At 39.0% G+C, this 22,134-nt stretch overlaps 1 protein-coding gene across 1 annotated transcript; it reads right to left on the reverse strand.

The window, feature by feature from the left end:
* Positions 1–7,317: 7,317 nt before the first annotated feature.
* Positions 7,318–10,438, reverse strand: LOC114354948 (uncharacterized). Its single transcript, XM_028307571.1, has 5 exons — positions 10,231–10,438; positions 9,675–9,741; positions 9,140–9,282; positions 8,343–9,048; positions 7,318–7,361 (listed from the first exon to the last, which is right to left on the reverse strand). Exons 1-5 carry the CDS (start codon positions 10,423–10,425, stop codon positions 7,318–7,320), a joined length of 1,155 nt encoding a protein of 384 aa, XP_028163372.1. The 5' UTR covers positions 10,426–10,438.
* Positions 10,439–22,134: the final 11,696 nt, after the last annotated feature.

The raw sequence follows: 22,134 nt of genomic DNA on the forward strand, positions 1-22,134 counted from the left end.
ATGTCGTAGTTGGTACTACAGCACAGTATTGTCCTGTAAGGTCCTCTTAAAGTAAACGTAGGTGGATAGGCGGTGGTAGATACACTGTCCTGTAAAGATCCTTTTATAAGAAACCTTTTTCAAGTACAACTCAGCAGGTGATGCCGCGGGCTAAAGCTTGTAGTTGCAATAAGGAAGAACACCGGCGCTTGACTCTACAACAGCTTATTTTTCGATTTTACTTTCAATAACAAGGTCTTACGTCTTCTTTAGTAGTACAACCACAATTCCATCTTACAAAATTTTATATTAAGGCTAGTTTTTGTAATTAGGCTACAAAACTTTTGATGAGAAGAATTAGAAGTGGGCTTTCCGAGAAATAGCGTCTTCTGAACTAATAAAAAGTTTTGAGAACTTACAAACTTTGAAGGAATTTCGATTTTTTTAAGTTTATTTAGATAAAAATACATGGATTAATTAAGGTTATCTTCACCCAATCGAAGTTGCAGGTGATAGCTTGTATTTTAAATTTTTGTCCTCACCTCTTATAATGACTACCGTTATTGGAACTCCGATTCATTCATTTGCCTATTTTTTTAAAGTTTTCAGTACTTTCAGGTATAGTTACCTGCGACACGACCACGTTGTGTCAATTCCTAATAACCCTAGCCCGAATTCACGCTATCCCGAATCAGTCTATCTAGACTTCTAAACCTACAAAACACGAAGACTCTTTAAGCTAATACTTAGGTAAGTATGTGAATCAGTGTAAGCTGAAAGAATATGATTGGAAATTCCCCATTCTCCCTGTTCCCGTTCAAGTTTTAAGTACACTTGAATCCACCTCTTATGTTATTTAAGTATCAGTTTTTATTTAATCTGTTATTTTATTTGGTAGCTAATCCTTTGCGGAAACGAATGTTATAATTGCAGAACTGTACACGTTTTAAATTAAAATTTAATGCCCGCTTATATTATAACATACATTGTTATTGCCAATTATTAATTCAGGAATGTGTAAATCAACACTGACACAATATTTATATTTAAATATAATATCAAAACTATTTGGTCGATTTGTCAGATTTTCTGGCTATTTTGCTTGTTATTTCTATAGTTAAACCACTTTTGTTTACACACAATAAATTAACACGATTTTAAGTAAATTTCAACTTCTATGTAAAGCAGAAAATGCTGGGTTACGGCATTGTTAAAATGATGATTATTTCCTTTTCTTTCCGACAAACTTGGTCGTGATGGCAGGACATGCAATTTGTTGCTAAGATTTCATTCATTCATTGTTTTTATTCCACAAAGTTTTAATTTAAAGTAGTACCTAGTACCAGTTTTGGTAACAGATTTTCTGTCCAGGATGTGTTTTCAAAATTGATCAATAGATCGCCGATCAAGTCCCAAGACACCAGGAACCTCGAGAATGTAGAGTTTTGCTGTTCTTAATTGAACAAGGAGATATTAAAAGATATGATTTGTGACTAATTCGCGCTCAAAATAATTCTAATTACTTACTACAGCTTTTTAACATAAAAACCATATAGGGTGATATCGACGCAGGCGTAACTCTTGCTTCACACTCAACACATCACTTGCTTAATGTTTCAATTATCCGATACAACATTGCTATTGCACACTTGTGACACAGCTAACATGAGAACAAACAGTTTGATCAACGAAATGTTGGTGTCTGAAAACTGCCGCGCCGTTTTGCAAACATACACTTTGATTAAAAATATTGATGAGAGTTTTGTGATTGGTTCGTGTGTGATCCTGTGCGTCCACGCGCACTGTGAGACCTCATGGCATGGGCGACTGGGCGCACAGCAATACTATTTAGTTTTTATATCTTTCTCCTTCTTTCCCTTACTATTTGTATCTTTTTTATGGTAACTTAAGTATGTTGCAATCTCTCCGATGCATGGCATGGCTTACCCAAAGCTGTAACTACCATCAAAAGACCTAAGTGCGTGCCACAGAATCATTTATTCCTTCAAAACCATAAATTCACATATTGGTATAGTTCTTGCAACTCACGAAGGCGAGTGAGCTTTACTTGTGTTGTGTGTGTACGTATACATGCACATAACGATAGTGTAGTCTAACAAAACTTTTGAAAAACGAACAGTAGCGAGCCACCACACATGTAAAGCTTACTCGCCTCATTTATTCCTTCAAAACCATAAATTCACATATTGGTATAGTTCTTGCAACTCACGAAGGCGAGTGAGCTTTACTTGTGTTGTGTGTGTACGTATACATGCACATAACGATAGTGTAGTCTAACAAAACTTTTGAAAAACGAACAGTAGCGAGCCACCACACATGTAAAGCTTACTCGCCGGTATACAGGGTGGAATTTTGTAATGCCACCTGGAGGGAAAGTACCCTTAAATCTGTAGGTACAAAATTTTACTCAAAGAAAACATTCCTTTATTTTTGAAAAGAAAGAGAACTGCATTAAAAATTTTTGAAAAAAAATCGAAAATTTACCACCATGCCATACAATTTTTTGTAAAGAATTACAATAATTTAAGATTTCATGGTTTTCCTATCATTTGATTTATCAAGTTTGGTTGAGAGATTTCATCCTTATACTTAACCCTAACGATCGATGCCATAAAATACAGGGTGTAATTTTTTTTACATATTTAAGTGGGTTCGATTCCCGGGTGTAGCAAGCAAATTTTTGGAAATCTTTGAATGCAGTTCTATTTCTTTTCAAAAATAAAGGAATGTTCTCTTTGAGTACAATTTTCTGTCTACAGTATTTAGAGTACTTTCCCTTCAGGTGGCATTACAAAATTCCACCCTGTATATTTGTCTGATAGAGCGGCTCATTTGTTTTGTCTACATCCCGCTGTTGCGAGCAGTTTCTTGCCAGGCCTGGCCGGCTGGGTACTACGCCACTTTAGTAATCTAATTAAAACGAAGCTAAGGCTTGTTAATATTGATTGAGTTAACCTTTCCCCATGTTTACGCGACAGTTTGTCCACACCTTGATTTTCTTGCGAATATTTAGTACTACTTTACTGGTAATTACAACATACAACTGGAACCATAAACGATAATATGGTTTGGACGAATCTTCATAGAAGTCAACTAAAATGACCACGGCAGTCCCTTTTTTAATTTATCACTAAAATATTAAAAGATTGTCCATAAAAACTTAACAAGTAGATTCCATAAAACCCGGTTAGAAGTCCATAAAACCCGGTTATTGTTATAGTTACAGTTAAAGTAAGTTGGTGCAACTTAGCCTAAGTACGAGTATGATTACGTAAGCTCACATAACAGATGTTTTTTAACTTTTCTTTACATTATAACTGTTCCTAATAACTTAATTTTCTAATATTTAGATATTTACTTATTTTAAGTTTTTATTATTCAAATGCACATTGCACATCTTAACGTCATCATTAATTAGTAACTGTTAATGTCTGCAACCAACGCATCATTAAAGTTAATCCTCTGTCGTTTATTACTTTGATCTCTCATGTAAAACCGATTAAGAATCTTAAGCTTCAATTGAGTAGCTATTTTGTATTGGTTTAATTAAAAATGGTCTGTACTACGCGGGCTTAGTCACGTACACAAATTGGTGCGATGTTTCTTTACTTGTTGTCTAGTCCTACAATCGAAATCCCTTTGAGAAAAATCAAGTTGCGTGGGCATTTGAATATTGGCTAGCTCTACCTACCTACTATCGAAAAATATGAACTAGGAGCATATGGCAGGTCTGGGTAATGTCGTTGGTATAATTTACTTGTGAAAACCTCTGTTGCGTGTACAACTACGAATCTTATGCGATTGAAAATTCCATGAAAAATACCAAAATTACCATAAGATTCGTTTCTTTCAATTTATGGCATAAATCACACTTCCACTTTTGCCTACTCGTTAGGAAATTCCCAGACAGCGTTGCCCAAGGGATACACCCCAAACATGACTCCTCTGAAAAAATATTCCGTCGATCATACGAAGGCGCGCCGGCTTAGATATCAAACCCTAAGCTTCTAAACCTTATCTCCAACGCAACGGTTGGTGTTAATAAATCTAGCTAAAGTATTTTTAGAAGGCATAGAGGTACGTAGACCAGGTTTACCAAAGCCCGAAAAATAATAATCTTAACACGTTGAGTGCGAAACCAGGTCTATAGACCCTGTGTACGTCTCGCTTACCGTGCGGCTAAGAAAATTCTAGTCTTCCTTGTCGTGCGAAAGGCATAACTTCAATTGGGTCCGGTGTAGGAAAGTGATGAATATATATCTATGATGTATTCTTAAAATAGAATCTAATGATGTACCTACCTTAATACCAGGTTTTTAGACCTGGTACCGCACGGAAGTAATAAAATGTCTTCACAATGCGAAACCAGGTCGAAGCACCTTGTACCCTGCGCACCTGGTACCGCACCCCACGCTAGCTTCGTGCAGCCAGTGTTGCCTCGCATTCGTAAGAAACGCACATGTCGACATGGCGTCAAGAGAAACAAACAAAATCAAAACTGCAAATTGATTATAATTTAACATGCTACACGATTTATTGCTAATTTAAATAATGTTTTTCGTGACAAACATTTGAAGTTGTAACTAAATGTTATTAAATAATATGTTTTCTTTAAATATAGCTTATTTAAGTATTTATGCACGTATGTCTTATTTGTAAAATATTTAGACTAAATTACTAAAACATCTTTGTTTGTTACTTTTTAAAAACAATAAATGCATTATTATTAATATTCAAACAAAAAAACACAATATCTATTAACATGAAGCCAAAAATAAAATTAATATATCTTAAATATTACAAGGTCTTTAAGCCTTGTGCAGCCACAATGTAAGTTTTAATACCAGGTTTACTGACCTTGTACCGAAGGAATGGAAAGTATTAGAAAGTTACTGCCGCAGCAAAGGTGTTAAGCTGTATGGCTCAAGTTAAGTGGGCACTCAACGCTGTGTACAAATCTTTCAACTGAGCATTAAACAAAATAAATAGCTATAAAAACGAAGCATTGCTTTATTTCAGACCTCGCTCAAAATACCGCTCAGATTTGCATATACCTATTTGAATACTCGAGCCTACGTTTCCGAAAATTGTTATCCATGGCGTACGTAATGTTGATGGCTAATTTGCTAGCAACTTGATACTCGCCATAAACGAGAGCGAGGCAGCCGAAAGAATTTGAACAAAGAAACGGGGTCGCCGCGGTATTTTCCGCGCACACCGCTGCACTACAGCGCGTTCGACTGGTAATGCTGAGACAGACGGAACGAAACGTTCGTTCATTTCAACCAAATGATGTCCATAGCTGGACATAGGCCTCCTCCAAGGATTTTCACAACTCACCGGTCCTGCGCTGCCCGCATCCAGGTACTTTCCACGACCTTCACCAGACCGTCGGTTCACCTAGCCTCCCCTGCCCATACATTGTATTCCGGCCCGTGGTCGCCACTCGACAATTTCATCCTAAATCCCTTTATGATGATAAGGTAGACTATAGTCTACACCGCAGGAGGACAAGCCCTCTAATTACCAGATGCAAATGTAGGATTTGACCTACAATCTCCACACAGACCTGCCCCTACGGTCCTTCGCTGCTCAGATTTCAGGTTATTCATGCCTGCCTAAGTGCCTACACTACATCTTCCGGTCGGCGGTCTCCATTCGAGAACTTTTCTGCCCTAAACTCGAGAACTTTTCTGCCCCAAACTCGAGAACTTTTCTGCCCCAAACTCGAGAACTTTTCTGCCCCAAACTCGAGAACTTTTCTGCCCAAAACTCGAGAACTTTTCTGCCCTAACGTTGACCATTGGCTCTTAAAAGTTCTACGAGCTTTGTGTCCCACTCACTGCCATGTAATTTTGGCAATTCTGGGGGCTATGTAGAGTAAACTGCCAGTCATTGGACACTTAGGAAAGTTATTGGACAGTTATTTACTGAATTAAAAATAGCATTTCAACAACTGAGAGATTCCGACTGATGGAGATAAAAGGGCGTTTTTTGAAGGAATATTCATTTTAAGAAAAATCAAGGGTGGTTTTGTCCAATGACTGGCAGCGTCCAATGACTGTCGGTTTACCCTAATTTAGTTATTACCAGTAAATTAATTTTAGACATCTAAGTTTTAGACAGTGTTAAGTAGGTTTTACAAATCATGCACTCGTATGCACCGCACAGCGGCGGCGGCGCGGCAAGGTCGTTCAAGGCAGGCCGGCGCGCACGTGGGAACGGGCCGCTCTCTCGCTGCGCCCGCGCCGCCGTCTATTTGCTTGTTATGAAATTAACAGATTATTTTCCAATTTACATTCTCTTGCTTATGCGTGGAGTTTATGCGTATTGGAATCTTGATATTCGTTACTCATTTGTGAATATTTGTGTGGTTGCAAAATGTGTATGATGATGAGGGAGTTTATCCCGTCAGTCGTCACCGCGAATGGGCATACAGCCATACAGCGCCATCTCTTGAATGGTGGTATTTATACATTGGTAATTTCAAATGAATGTTGCCTTACTACTTTTAACTTTACTTTTACAAAGACTAAGTACCAGACCAGACTTTACGACCTTTTACGAGCCATAAAGGCACTAAGTAGGTAATATACTTACCTAATACAAATTCGTGTGGTGACGGCAGAGCAGAATACATTTGTCACCAACCCCTACTCTTCCCGCGGGTGTCGTAAGAGGCGACTTAGGGACTACACATTAAACAGAGAATGGGCAGCAGCGCTCTCTGAAAAACATCAATCTTTTAAACTGCAATCTCCAACCCGCCTGCCTAGCGTGGAGATTATGGCAAAACCCTCCACTATAGTGGAGGAGGCTCATAGTCCAGCAGTGGACTGTAAAGGGCTGTTGATGATGATGAATACAAATTCAAATTGGTAATTAAACTTTTAGACCTGACGTTTATAATAACAGCTGTTTAGAAATCATACCTTGATTTATTATTATTAATAGTATTTGACACTTAACATTTGAGGCGTAATATATCAGCTCATTAAGCATTTAGACCCCGAGGTCACTGCAAAGGAAAAGTAGGAACCTATTTAATTGCTTATAGATTGATTTATCTCCCTATTACGATTGTGTGATTATAATTACATCGAGCGTAGTCCAAAGCTCCGCTCTAAGTTTAATAGGAAGTTGTTTTTGTCCAGCCATTGATTTAAGACAATGGCGATTCGATTGTTACCGCTCTCTAATCTCAAATAGGTTAAAGTTCACCAATAAAGCCAGTTACCAAAAGTATTTCTGCATATCAATGAAAGGAAAGTCAATAAACATGAACAAGTGTATCAGGTTCGGACTCTTAGGGACTCCTTAATAGACGAAACAAGAGAGGCGCAAGTAGATAGGTTTTACATCTACAAGTCAGAAAAACATAATCGCATGGTACAATTCGTACCTGCTACAAAACTAAGTCAATAAACGTGACTGGTGAAGGTCGTGGGAAGAGCCTGGAAGCGGGCAGCGCAGGACCGTTCATTGTGGAAAACCTTGGAGGATGCATTTGTCCAGCAGTGGCTGAAATGAAGGAACAAAACTAAGCCAGGCCGGTTAGAAATAATTAAATCAAAAAGGAAATCAAATGAATATGTTCGAAGGGATTGGTTCACACCCACTTCGGTGTGTGACAGTGACAGCTGTTTAGCAATCAGTGTGCATGGCGACAATTTATGCGCCGGCGCCTTGGACATTCAGACAAGACAAGTTTTTATAAATCCTTACCTATTTTACTTGATTGATTACTTTGTAGCTTTCAAGGAGTTAAGTCCTATCAACACTAACCATCAGGCTTGATTATAGATCAATCGTTATATCCTGACTGATGTTTGATAGACAGGAGTTCGAGTGAAAAAGATGGTAACACCTGAAAACAGCCATACACTAAATATAATAAATAACCTTACGCCCAAAGGTTGTCCCTAAAATTAGAACAGATATTAAATTATTATGTGGATGCTTTTCTAAAAACTTTAATGAAAAATTACTCTACAAAACTTGCAATTTCTTAAAATCGTTGCTTTCGGCCAGGTTTGTAAGTTTTACCGCTTTTAAAACATTATGCCAATTTCGTTCATTACTTTTTGTATTTTTGACGTTCGATACATTTTTCTTTTCATCAAATAAAAGTAGGCTTTCATTCTTGAAGGTATTATTTCCACTTCCAGTATTTTTCACTACATTGTGTATAGATTTTGTTTCATTATCAATCAACATTTTTAATGTATAAATTCCTGTTTCATTCATTAGAGGAACATTGGACGCGTAGTTTTTAGGAGTCTCGGGCTTCACCAAGAGAATTATTTCTTCAAAATTAGCTTTATTTGAGTGAGAAGAATTACTGGGATCCCCATCGTGGGATAAACTACCGTTTTTAACATTGTAATCTTCAGTACCCAAAGGTTTTTCTTTGACAACATTGAATGAAACCAGAGAGTGGTCAACTTTTTCAAAGACCATTGTGTTATTCGGCAATATTTTTATGATAGTATTTTTATTATTCGACTCATCATACTCATCAGCATGGGAAGTAACATTACTATCATGAACATCACTTTTTGTTTCATTCTCTGAGCTTCGATGATATCTTAATTTGTTTCCCTCAAAGGAGCCATTTGGTCCCAACTTAATCTCAATTCTTGGGCGCCCACTATCATCTATGATTTTAAGTATCACTCCAGAACTTTCTTCATCTTTGATCGAATTGGTTTCTATAGCGTTGACGGACCTTCGCAAGCCTTTAACTGGGGGATATTTTACTGCTATTGGATTTGTAGTGTTAGTATTTGGTTTTCTAATGACAACTGACCTTTGTGTAGTGGTGGAGGTTCTTTGCATGGAGGGAATTATGGGTGGCACGACATCTTGCACCAAAGAGCTGTTAACGAATGCTCCTTTTCGAAGCAAATGCCTGTACAAGGGAATTAAGTGCGAGACGCTTTGATCTACTTTGAGCGCCTTGTTGCCTTTTGCTTTGTCCAAACCATACCCCAAATGGTCTTCATCATCGGTCCTGAAGATATCTTTGTCATCGGGATATGGGATCACCTGGAAATCAAAATTAGACCTTGTTTTAGTTTCTGAATTAAAATACCTGAACTTAGCTCTCCTGCTGAAGACAATCGTAAATTATACTAACATCGTATCCTCTCCTATCGTGTGGTCGTTCATCCGTGGTATTCAGTTCGTCGAGAGGCTTGGGGTTCACTGTGCTCATGAGGTAACAGCACAGCCCAAACAGCCCTAGCAGCACCACGGAGTAGCCGACCACGAAGGCAGTGCCTCTAGACATGGTTCACGGGTTTTTGGTAAAACTGTACAAAATAAAACTTCGAAAAGATGATGCCAGCAGCGCGTCATGTTGACAACGCCATGTGCCCGTCTATCGTCTATCAATGTGTTTTTTTTATTGTTATCCCGAATATTCTTGGAGGATGTACAAGAAGTAAAAGTAAGGACCATGACCATAACATATATTTTTATATGGACCATCATGACTATAGAAACCGCTTACAGGATTACTTTTTATAATTTAGCTAGTTCTAGACTTATTTATAATGTAAGTAAGAAAAAAACAACTGTTAGGAAATCAATGTATTTCATAAAATATTCATAAACTAAATACAACGAGCTAAACAATTATTATACCACTTCCATCAGTAATTAATATTTCTAATCGAGTGTGATGTTTCTGGTAATATTCGCTAGGAGCTGTGAGTATTCGAGGTATGCTTCTGCAGGCTGAAAAAGAAACAAAAGTCATGATCATCATGATTGAAGTGATGCCCAAAGAGATTTATTCAATCTCAGGGTTGAATCCTGCAAGTTATCTGCGGCAAGAGTCATGACATCAATCCTTTTATGGGGTGAGTACTACCTATACTTCTATTTGTATGCATGATTAAATACCTCTTTTTATTATTAAGGGTGTTCCTATGTATTAAAAAATGTTTATCCGTTATAAATCTAATACCCCTGGTTGATCGAAAATTAAGCTCTACTGTACTGTTTTCAGTACAAGCTTTTCAATACAGCATAGGACCAGCCAGCAATAAACATCCTAGTTTTCCTTCAGTAGTCGTCATTATCATTACTATCATTACCTACATCTAGCACGAAAAACTTGCGATTTCGAATCGTGCTAGAGGTACAGTCAAGTCCGCGTGTCTATGCCTTGTGGTTACAAACTTTGCTATAACTTAAGACAAAAGCATCCATTCAGGGTCGTACCAGATCAGTCGTATTATCCTCATCATCGTCATCAGGTTTGTACGTGTGGCTGTGCCCGCTGTGGTAGCTCATGAGCGCCGCCTTCCGAGGCAGATCCATCAGGTCAGGATCCACCACCGTCATCAAGTACATGAACGCCGAGAACAGGGCCAGTACCACTGAGGAGTACACCAGGAAATAAAGAACCACTTTCATGTTTTCGCTCCACTTTGAGACAGTGACAGAATGACGTTTATTATAAGTGACAAGGCATAGTGAAACAGCTGGGTATGTAAAAACTTTTTGATGTCCTCCACTCGACACAAACCAAAGCCGCAAAAGCATGATGAATGTCTGTCGAACTATCTTATAGCAAAATTTTCTGAAACTGAGATAAGTTCATGGTTATTAAAACAAAAAAAGCGTTTTGGAAAAAAGATTCTGCTGAAAAACTAAAACGAGAAAGATCATAAAAAAAAACCAAAAACCTTTGATTGACATCCAAAAAGTGTCAATATTGCTAAATATTTTAAAGAAAAATGATTTTCTAGTGTTTACTTTAGTATCACAAATAATAAATTACCTAAAGCATAAATAAACGTAAAATATAAACTAAACAAACAAAAGGAAACTTTTTTGAAAGTAAGTTTTTGTGGCTATAAAATGAATAAATCATGTCCTTCTGAAAAGGTTTACCTGATACTATAGTAATTTTAGGGTTTTCTTATAATTGTACTTAGTATTTTATGTTTGCAGCTATGACCAAGGACAAGGAATCCGATCGCCACAGTAATACCGACTCTGAGGCAGGGTCGGTGCGATCCAACCGCGCCAGCAAACTTGGAGCCATCCTGTGCCCCACTGCATGTGCTTTGCTACTCGTCTGCGTCTTTGCAGTCTCCTTCATCGGAGCCAAGCTCGCCTATGACCAGTATGACGCGTTCTGTACTGCCCGCCGATTTGATGTAGCCAAACTGTACATTTTCCCTAATGTTACTTTGAAACTGCGAGCCATTTAGCAATGAAATAAAGTTATGTTTCGTATTAATACCTGGTACTTATTTAATTTATCATTGCTTCAGGTCGTGTGCTGTAGTAAGGTTCTACAATATTAAGCTACCAAGTTAAATATTACAAGATAGCGCCATCTAGTACGTCACATATGAAGTTTTTACTAAAATGTGGTGCTGTTCAGTGGTCTATGCTTTTGATAAAGCATGATAGTGTTTTATTTAGTTCCAGTACACAATAACAGATAACGCTACTGAAGAATCAAGAAAATAATTTTAGTATTTCATTTTCCAATTATAATAAAATTACATTTAAATCTAAAACTATTTTAATTTCACTAACCAATTTACTTACTATTAAAATTTGTTTCATTGAAAGAACAAAATATTTGCGACATTAATTTAGCTTACAATTTTTAACACTGGTAATAAAAAAAAACTTTTGACAACCAAAACAAAATGGGCGGCTGATGAACATCCAGACGGCGCAATTTTTTGTAGTTTTTTCCAAAATTGTAGTGTAATAACTTGAAACTTTTTGATTTTTGTTACACTTCTTTAGTGCTAGTGTCATCTTCTTCAGGTCTTCTTTCATAAATGTGAGTACCTATTGTATTTTCGCTGTAAACTACTTTCAACACCTTGTATTGATTATGTCGTGTTACTTACCTTCAAAAGGAAGGCCAATGTCAGCGTTGCGGTGAGGTGGGAAACTGGGAAAAGTGCCGGTGGAACGCCCCTTGCTATTTACTAATTATTTTGATAATAACTGTTTGCAATCATAATTTTGAACTGTATTGTTTATCTAAGTTCACACAATACCTTGGCAGTCCTAGCACCACACCTAACTTCTTAATAAGTCCTAATAAAATATAGATAAAATATTTGAAAAAATCTACGCTTTAGAGCTTGTTTAATTTACAACAAGTATCTTCATAGCCCAATAAACCTACAATATTATTAAATAGGTACCTATTCAATGTTGGTATTTATAATAGCATGAAAGTGCTCACGTCTTGTAAGCAAACTTGCTTGGATACCACCCATTTTCAGATTCATAAATTAGCTATGTCAAGACTACACATAAATATCTTTATTTTAAAATGTATTGAATACTTACTTATGTAAGTGTTTACTCGATAACCTGACATTGTAATTGGAATGTTTTTCTTTACATAGCTTGTCTGCCTTATCTCACACAGTAGTAAAAGACATCTTTTATTGAAGCATGAACACTAAGTCAGAATCTTAAAATTATACATTAAACAACAATTTGTACACCTATCTCACAGTGCCAGATGTACTGTTAACATTTTATGATTCCATGAACTAAAATGCTACTTAAATTATGCAGGAATCGTTATTTTTATCCTTACTTGTTTTTTATTTAAGTGCCTACATTATTGAAATGTAATCATGAATTACCTAACTATCCTTTGAAAATGATAAACAGGACAAAAGGGTGTGCTTTTGTACCTACATTCTACAAACATCATTCTTCTCATAGCTTGAATAAAATATCTTATTTGACTGGTGAAATCATGATAGGTAATTAATATCTTTCACTATTCCCTGTGAGATATGATCCAATGAATTTCAATAAATTTATTGGTACATAAAATCTCTTGAATAAAATTCAAATTGGATCAGATCCAATAATGTTTGCCGCAGTATCTAACCATTCTCTGCAAAATTATTTCAAACTATATTCATCTCTTTCACTTAATCAATGATGCAGACAAAAGACAGCGATAGAACTGATAGTACTCTGAAGTAGTTTTAGGAGTAGACCAGTTTAATTGACTTGTATTCAATCAACTTACATTGGAAAAAACTGCACTTGTAATAAGAGAACAATGGCTGATATGTAATTGACCAATTATTTTCTGTTATTGATCAGTTAGACAAAAACCTGTTTAGCTTGTAGCAGCATTTTCGAGCAAATGATGCAAGTTACAACATTCGTACACGTTGTTCATCTTTGTTATCGCGACATGTTCGCTGCGAATGCAACATGTTCGCTACGAACTCACTTCGCTGCGCGTTCGCTGCGAACTTGCGGCATGTTCGCTGTGCACTCACTGTAAAGTTGAGATTAATGTTTATGAGAAGACTTATTTTCTTGTCGTAAAAAACGATGTATAAAAACATGCGAATGGGCTCTGAATATAATTCCACGTAATCTGTAACAACCAACGTTAGGTAGGTACCTACCTACTTATGTATAATATTTACTACAGAATACTTTACCACTTAATAATGCGAGAATGATATCTATAAAACATTCTCACATATTAGTAGGCCAGACTCTCAGAAACTCAGGCTACCAAAAAGCTCGTACCAAAATCCACGCCCTCTTCATTTCTGAAGAGGAGCAACTTTGCGCCGCCACGTGCCATCTCTCATTAAAAGTTATGGTGCTCCACATTTTGCGTTTGTCTCCTTTTTCTTGGCAGGCCTTTGAGACTTGACGGCCTATATCTGAAGCATATAACCCGACGCCCTTATAAGTCGTGCTACAAATTACGTAATCGCACTTTGGGATGAAAAAATCTGGAAAGAATTTTGGAGTTGGTGAATAGGTATCATTGGGAAAAGATGAGTGTAGTTCTTCGTAAACTTATCTTGACTTACTTATGGTCCTATGTCCCCTAGATAGGGCAGAGGGCGTCCACAACAGTCCTCCATCGCGTTCGGTCTTGAGCTAAGTGTTTGATTTCGCTCCAAGTCTTGCCGATCTTCTTCGCCTCGTCTGCCACAGTGCGCCGCCAAGTTTGCTTGGGGCGACCACGTTTGCGCTTTCCTTGGGGGTTCCAATCCAGAGCCTGCTTGGGGATGTGATCGGGATCCCTTCGGAGAGTGTGGCCAATCCAGTTCCACTTGCGGCGCTTGATCTGCTGGTCGATCGGAATTTCGTGGCAGCGTTCCAATAGCTCGACGTTGGAGATTTTCTCAGGCCAGTATATGCCGAGAATTCGGCGAAGGCAGCGGTTGACGAAGACCTGCAGCTGGTGCGAGATGACCTTGGTGACCTTCCACGTTTCACACCCATAGAGCAGCACGGATTTAACGTTGGACCCGAAAATTTTGATCTTGACCCTTCGGGTCAGTTTCCGTGACTGCCATACGGGGCGAAGTTGTGCGAAGGTGGCTCTAGCCTTGGCAATGCGCGAAGTGATGTCCTCTTCGGTACCTCCAGTCTCTGACACGACGCTCCCGAGGTAGGTAAAATTGTGGACACGTTCCACATCCTCTGCACCAATCCGTAATGGTGTGCAATTCCTCACTCCAGATCGCATCTCTTGGGTCTTCCGGCAGTTAATTTTGAGCCCCGTGATGCCCGCCTCTCGATGTAGGTCATCAATTTTGGATTGCATATCGTGATGCGTGTGGCTCAGCAAACAGAGGTCATCGGCATAATCTAAGTCTTCTAAGACTCCGATTATACCCCACTCTATTCCACGCCGTTGGTTTTGATATGCACGACACATGACTCCATCCAAGACTACCAGAAAGAGAAGCGGCGAAAGCAGGCAGCCTTGCCGGACGCCCGCATGCACCTCAATGTCTTCGGAGATGAGGCCGTCGTGAGTGACTTTACAAGAATATTTCTTGTAGATGGCCTTCAATAGATCGATAATTTTCGGCGGGACACCAATGTCAGCGAGTCGCGACCATATGCTTGCCCACTTTAGCGTATCAAAGGCTTTTTCAAAGTCTACAAAGGTAAGATAGACTTCCCTTTGCCATTCTGATGCCTGCTCCAAGATGATACGCAAAGTATTGATCTGGTCGGTGCACGAGCGGTTCGGGCGGAAGCCAGCCTGTTCCCTACGCAAAAGAGGTTCAACGGCCCCCGATAACCTATCCAAGATAATCTTGCAGAAAACCTTTGACGGTATCGAGAGCAAAGTGATACCTCTCCAATTGCTACACTGGCTTAGGTCCCCTTTCTTTGGCACAGTAATTAAAAGCCCCTTATTCCAGTCGTCTGGGAGTTCCTCTTCCATCCAGATGTTTTCGATGAGAGGTGTCAGGACGTCGGCGGCGGAGTTTACGTCGACTCTCAGCATTTCTGCGGTGACAAGGTCGAGTCCTGGGGCCTTGCCAATTTTGAGGGACAGGATAGCCTTGGCCACTTCGTCGCGTGATGGTGGTTCCACATTGATGTCGAGCAGCCTAGGTGGAGTAGAGGTGTGCTGCGGTGGCTCAGGCGTGTTGGTGGCTGCAGTCAAGGTAGGGCGGAAGACCTCCTGAAAGTGTTCACGCCATCGTTTCAGTTGCCCCTCAGACGTCACAATAAGCTGCCCGTCACTTGACTTAAGAGGCTTCTTCTTTGGTCTACTACTTCCTGCCAAGATTTTTGTCGCTTTGTACAGCTCTCTCAGATTGCCAGTGTTAGCAGCGAGTTGGGCATTATCAGCAACCCCGTCAGCCCACAGTCTTTTGTCTTTCCGCGTGCTGCGGTAGATTTTCCTGCGCATCTGGCGTTGCTGCTGTCTGAGGGTGGCTATAAGTTGTACGTCGGTGGTTTGTAACAACTTTAGGTGCAGCTCTCTACGGTCGTTGATCAGCTGCCATGTGGATTGTGACATCCAGTCCTCGCGCGTGTGCGTGGTGTGACCCAAGACGGAAAAGCTGGTCTCTGTGTAGGCCACTTTGATATGGTTCCACTTTTCGTCTATTGAGCTTTTCTCGTCATCAAGAGCAGAGAAACGGTTTCGTAGTTCGAGTCTGAACTTGGTGCAGATGTCAGGGTCTCTAAATTTAGTCACGTCGAACCTTCTCCCAATCCTGTCCGGTCCCCCAGCCGGTCGTGCTACCGCTACCTTGAGGCGCAGCTCAGCAGCAACCATGTAATGGTCACTGTCGATATCAGCACCTCTTCGGTTTCGGACATCGAGCAACGACGATCGCCATTTGGAACTGATCGCAAGGTGGTCGATTTGGTTTTTGGTGATGCCATCGGGTGAAATCCATGTGTGCTTGTGTATATCTTTATGGATAAATAATAATGTACCACCGATGGTCAGGTCGTGGTGCTGGCAAAACTCTATAAACCGTTCTCCGTTCTCATTTCGTGCTCCAAGTCCCATATGACGCTCGCAGTTTGTGTTAACGTTTCCAACTTTAGCATTGAGGTCCCCCATGACAATCACTATATCCTGTTTCTTTATAACCTTTAAGGTGGCGTTGAGTGAGTTGTAGAAATCGTCCTTGGTGTCCTCCGGAGATATGTTGGTAGGAGCGTAGCACTGCACTATGGAGATCTTCCGGGCTCTTGAGTTGAAGCGGGCCCAAATGATTCGTTCTGAGATCGGTTTCCAATCTAACAGACTCTTCTTTGCGGCATCAGAAAGGAGAAAACCAACGCCATATTCTCGGGTGTCATCCTCACTTTCCTTACCAGAATAAAGGAAAGTCAAGCCGTTAGATGTTCTCAGTTCACCGAAACCATTTCTACGCACTTCGCTAAGACCTAGAACTTGCAGGTTGTATCTTAGCATTTCTGCTTCTGCTTGGGCTAGTCGGCTGTCATCGCTGAGCGTTCTTACATTCCAAAAAGCTATTCGTGTCCGTTTCTTCATGCCAAAGGTCGTTGTTGAAAGATCGGTCCGGTTTTCTGATGTGTTCGTTTCGTTAATCGGGTATTTTCGGGCAAGTGGGTGATTAACCTGCTGTANTGGAAAAACACTTCTGCTTACACGTAAAAAGAACTCTGAATTCATGTTTTCAGCAGTACGTCTTGTGGTAAAACTTGACTTGATTGCGGACTTCTACTGACTAGTTCATGGGGTTACGCTATAAAGGAGTAGGAACGAGTGATATTTACTGATAATGCGTATCTGCTCAGGTTATCCTCACAAAAGCGATAGGCAGCACGACAACCAAATATACCTAACGCGTGAGAAAACCTTCCATATACCTACTACCTACGTATTTTACATAAATTCAAATCCCCTAGATCCGCAGTGCGCCTCGCATGAGTTACGGTCTGTTAGCAATATGGCGTCTAAATGTGCCCGTTTAAATGCATTGGGGTGTGACGTCACAGGACATTCTGAAACCTTCGCGGCTAATCCCGGCGCCACAACAAATACGGGTGCAGTAGTCTAGGAGAGAAATAAGTTAAAAGGACAGACGAAGATCACGACTATTGGTGCCTTCTGTAGTTGTAATAGGAAGTATATATTTTGCAACAAATGCTAAATCTGATATAGCGACTGTATGTGCGTGAATTTTCTAAATGTCTAGCGCTCACTGAGTCAGTGCGTGAGAGTGTTTTTGTGAAGGTCAAACGTCAGCGAGACTTCAAATCTCCTTCAGATTTGTATGTTACGTTATATGTCAATGGCATTCCTCGTATACCTCAGGCGCTGACTAAGTAGAGCGCCTGTAATGTATAATTTGAATGCTAATTTTAATGGAACTTATGGCGAAAAAAACAAGATTCTATACAAAAAACTTGGTTCATTGTGTTTAGATTCTTTATGACTTCCATTGGTCTTAACATCTATCTTTTCAAAATACCTAAAATAGTTTAAAGATAAAGATTGACTTTCATTCAAACTGCGCCCTCTGAACCCAATGTATTTGTGTCAACGCCAAGTGTTTACCGAAACTGGAAGGAGTTGACACTTCATTAGACTTAACGGTCTTAATTTCATCTCGGATTAAGCGTGAAGGCAATTAGAGTGCGAAGTGTTGATCGAATTACGAAAACTACACGAGATATGCGAAATCAAATCAAATATTTGATTTTCTCAAAACGAACATCATGTACCATTAAATTCAATAAAAAAATAATATTTTAAAACCTAAAACCACGCTTTTAATTACTGCACTAAAAGGCTCAAACGAACGAACCCTAACTCGATGAGTTTCCGCCGTTTCGTGTAGGAGTTCCTGTGGCCACCTCCCGACTCCATCATCAGACCAGCTCTATCTAACCATAATATTGTATTGTCATCTAATCTATATAATTGCCAAGTTTCATGATGATACAAGAATTTGTTGTTGTTGTTGTTTCAGCCGAAAGACGTCCACTGCTGGACAAAGGCCTCCCCCAAGAATTTCCACAATAACCGGTCCTGCGCCGCTCGCATCCAGGTACCTCCCGCGGCCTTCACCAGATCGTCGGTCCACCTAGTGGGAGGCCTGCCTACGCTACGTCTTCCGGCTCGTGGTCGCCACTCAAGAACTTTCCTGCCCCAGCGGCCATCAGCTCTTCGAGATATTGCCACTTGATTTTAGCGATTCTGCGGGCTATGTCAGTCACTCTGGTTCTCCTACGGATCTCCTCATTTCTGATTCGATCAGGGGGACTCCGAGCATAGCACGCTCCATCGCCCTTTGGGTGACCTTGACAAGAATTAGAAGTGCGTGTAATTCCGATTCTTAGATTCCATGATATAGTTACATACACGACGAATTAATATAAGCATGTTTGAAAATCTAAATTTGCCTCTGGTAAACTAGAGAGGTGGTGCTCCTGTAGTGAAGACTATACGACCTGACGATGTCGATGATGAATGACACGATATAGGCTAAATAAAATAAAAAACAGATGGAGCAGAAAAGTTCTCGAGTGGCAACCACGGGCCGGAAGACGTAGCGTGGGCAGGCCCCCCACAAGGTGGACTGACGATCTGGTGAAGGTCGTGAGAAGAGCCTGGATGCAGGCAGCGCAGGTCGTTATGGAAATCCTTGGCTTTGTCCAGCAGTGGACGTCATTTGGCTGAAACGAACGAATAACAAAAAATTGTTAGCGCTACTCTACGCAACAATGATGAGTTTTTTTTTATGATAGACAAGGCAGATATTTGACCACAATCGCACCTGGTGTTAAGTACATATCTGCCCTGTAAGTGCCTATTCACTCTCGCCTTGAAAACACCCGATGTATTGTAACTTAGCAACAATTTTTACAGTACAGATGACAGTACTACAAGCTAAATACTGCGACAGCCTACGTTGTTATTATACAGGGTGTTTCTTGTAAGGTGTCAAGCCGAAGGTAGGTGATAGGTGAGGACTAGACCTATCGATTTCACCCCCATGTATGTTCTACGATTTTTCATAGTTTAGAAGTTATCGTCAATTTTGTGATTTTTTCAAATTGTATGACCCAGTAGGCTTTAAATTTTTTTATCTTTTTTTTTGGGTCGACTTTTCTCAGATTTCTTTTTTTCGACAGATTCCCTATTAATTGCAGATTTTTGAAAAAAATAATCAACTTCCTATCTTTGATGCAAGATACAAAATTTTTGCTAGAAACATAAAAAATATGCTATTAGCGGAACATTCTAAAATTTTCAACTTAAAAGTTAAAAAAAAAAGTGGAGCGATTACAGAAAATAATGGCCTATTAAGTACATGTTTTTTTGTGTTATTATGAAAGTTCAGAAAACTGCGCAGTTTTTAAAATTATTTTGGACCTATGGAATTTTGTTTTTTTTTTAAACTTTTAAGTTGAAAATTTTAGAATGTTCCGCTAAAAGCATATTTTTTATGTTTCTAGCAAAAATTTTGTATCTTGCATCAAAGATAGGAAGTTGATTATTAATAACAAAAAACTGCAATAAAAAGGGAATATGTCAAAAAAAAGAAATCTGAGAAAAGTCGACCCAAAAAAAAGATAAAAAAATTTAAAGCCTACTAGGTCATACAATTTGAAAATATCACAAAATTAACGATAACTTCTAAACTATGAAAAATCGTAAAACATACATGGGGGTGAAATCGATAGGTCTAGTCCTCACCTATCACCTGCCTTCGGCTTGACACCTTACAAGAAACACCCTGTATAGGCATCATTTTGAGCAAAAATCTGAAGCTCTTGACTGTACCTTTCGTTGTACAGATCGGCAAAAGAAAAAAGGTAAAGACAAAGTCCTCTGTATGACTCCATTTCTTCGAATTATACCCGTTGTTATGGGGCACAACAAAGCGTCAATAGACCACGGCTCATCTTTTATGATGAATATTGAAAGTGCACATAATATTTTCCTGGTATAGCTTTTGTATACCAAGTCAAGGGATAATGCGGACGCTCGAAGTCACGAGGTAGATCATTTAGTTGTTAGACTCTGCAATAGTCGAAAAAAACTATTGCATGCCGTGGCAACCTATAATTAAGGCAGCACAAGTTCTTGTTGGTTGTCCTATTAAATAAATAAATAAAAATTAAATGTGCACTATAGAGAATCATTGCCATAGCAGAGACGCGAACATTTAACACACGCATCAATGAGGATCATTTCGATTTTTAGCTGTGAATGCAGATTTATAGGGCTAAGAAATCCTTAATACACAGTGCAAAAATTTTTGTTCTACGACAAAAATTGACGAAGTTATGGCCAAATTACTAAAAAAGTTCACTGACCGCCCGGCGCGGGGACGATGACGTCATTATATCCGATCCGAACGCTGCCGGCGTACTGCGTGGATAGAAAATATTTTTTTCTAGCCAAACTATCAGTTTTAGAGAAAAACTTGTAATGACATTTATTCATCAGAATAAAGTAAGCTATCGATAGGTAATTTTTAAAAATGGAAATTGTGAAAAATAACGCAAAAAATCCATACGCTCATACGATTCAATGGCACGCAGAGACGCGATTGGGGTCTCCGCGGTGGTATATTTGGCGATTTATTCAAATAAAGTGTACATAAGTGTTGTTAGAGTCATATCTTCTTCCAAGTAAAATATAAAAATGTATAAGTATTAATTTATTTACTTCTAACAATAAGGTATAACTTCTAACAATAAGACATTGCTATGAAAATCATTTCGATGTACACTTAATAATACCTACCTGTTATTTAGTTTTTCTGAGTTAAACCTACGCACCTACCTATCTATTCGCCGTTCCCATGGGCGGGCCAGCTGCTGCAGGAAAGGACAGCCGCTCCGTGCTGGAAATCTATTTAATCTTAGCCTAGAAGCTGGGTATGACTACCCCGCCCCTCTCCTCTCCCCAGGTCATAAGCTGGGCATGACTTCCCCCTCGGCCAGAAGTTGGGTATGATTTACCCCCCCCCCAGGCCAGAAACTGGGTATTAGCATCATATTAAGTATTATTATGTTCAATACAAACAATCATTAAGTTACACTCACCCCAACCGCGTCTCCGCATTGCATCGAATCCTATGAAAATGTGGTTTTTGGACATAGCAATACTTATTTTTCACAATTTTTATTTTTAAAAATTACTGGTCGATAGGTTACTTTATTTTGAAGAATAAATGTTATTAAAAGTTTTTTTCTAAAACTGATAGTTTAGCCGGAAAAAATATTTTCCATCCCATTAGTACGCCGGCTGCGCTCGATTCGGATATAATGACGTCACGCGGCCTTGCGTACGTTGACTTTTAGCGGCAAAAACGGCCTATGTTTATTACTTAATATCTTCGTAAGTAATGGTCCGATTTGGATAATTCAAAAAGATATATCTTTCTTATGTCTTAAAGATTAACGTAGATACTAGTTTTATTGAATTTTCTACAACAGTACTGATCCTCATTGTTCCCTCAATTCATTTTAAACCTTATAATATTATTACTAAACATAAGTTCAAAATCCAGTGATTGACCCCTACCGGTTACAATTCTGTGATAGCAACGTAAAATATTCATGCTAGTTTCAGTTACCAGTTTTACAACTCGGGACTTTTATTGTTAAAAATCTAAACCTGCATTCTTTTTCTAAAAACGAGTCCCAACCTACTGTTTTATTATTTCATTTTGGATTAACATTAGTCTATTAGTTAAGCCAGACTCACCTAAAGAAGGTTTTTTTTTCAGTCATAGATTCAAAATTTTTAAATTCACTATGTTTCATATTCTAGACACTGATTTGTTTTCTTGCACTTTCTATAAAAAAGTATCTTCAGTATCGGTTTTTGTGTAAAAA

Source organism: Ostrinia furnacalis, unplaced genomic scaffold, assembly GCF_004193835.3.
Source record: "Ostrinia furnacalis isolate ACB-3 unplaced genomic scaffold, ASM419383v2 OfSCF2279, whole genome shotgun sequence".
Classification (NCBI taxonomy): domain Eukaryota; kingdom Metazoa; phylum Arthropoda; class Insecta; order Lepidoptera; family Crambidae; genus Ostrinia; species Ostrinia furnacalis.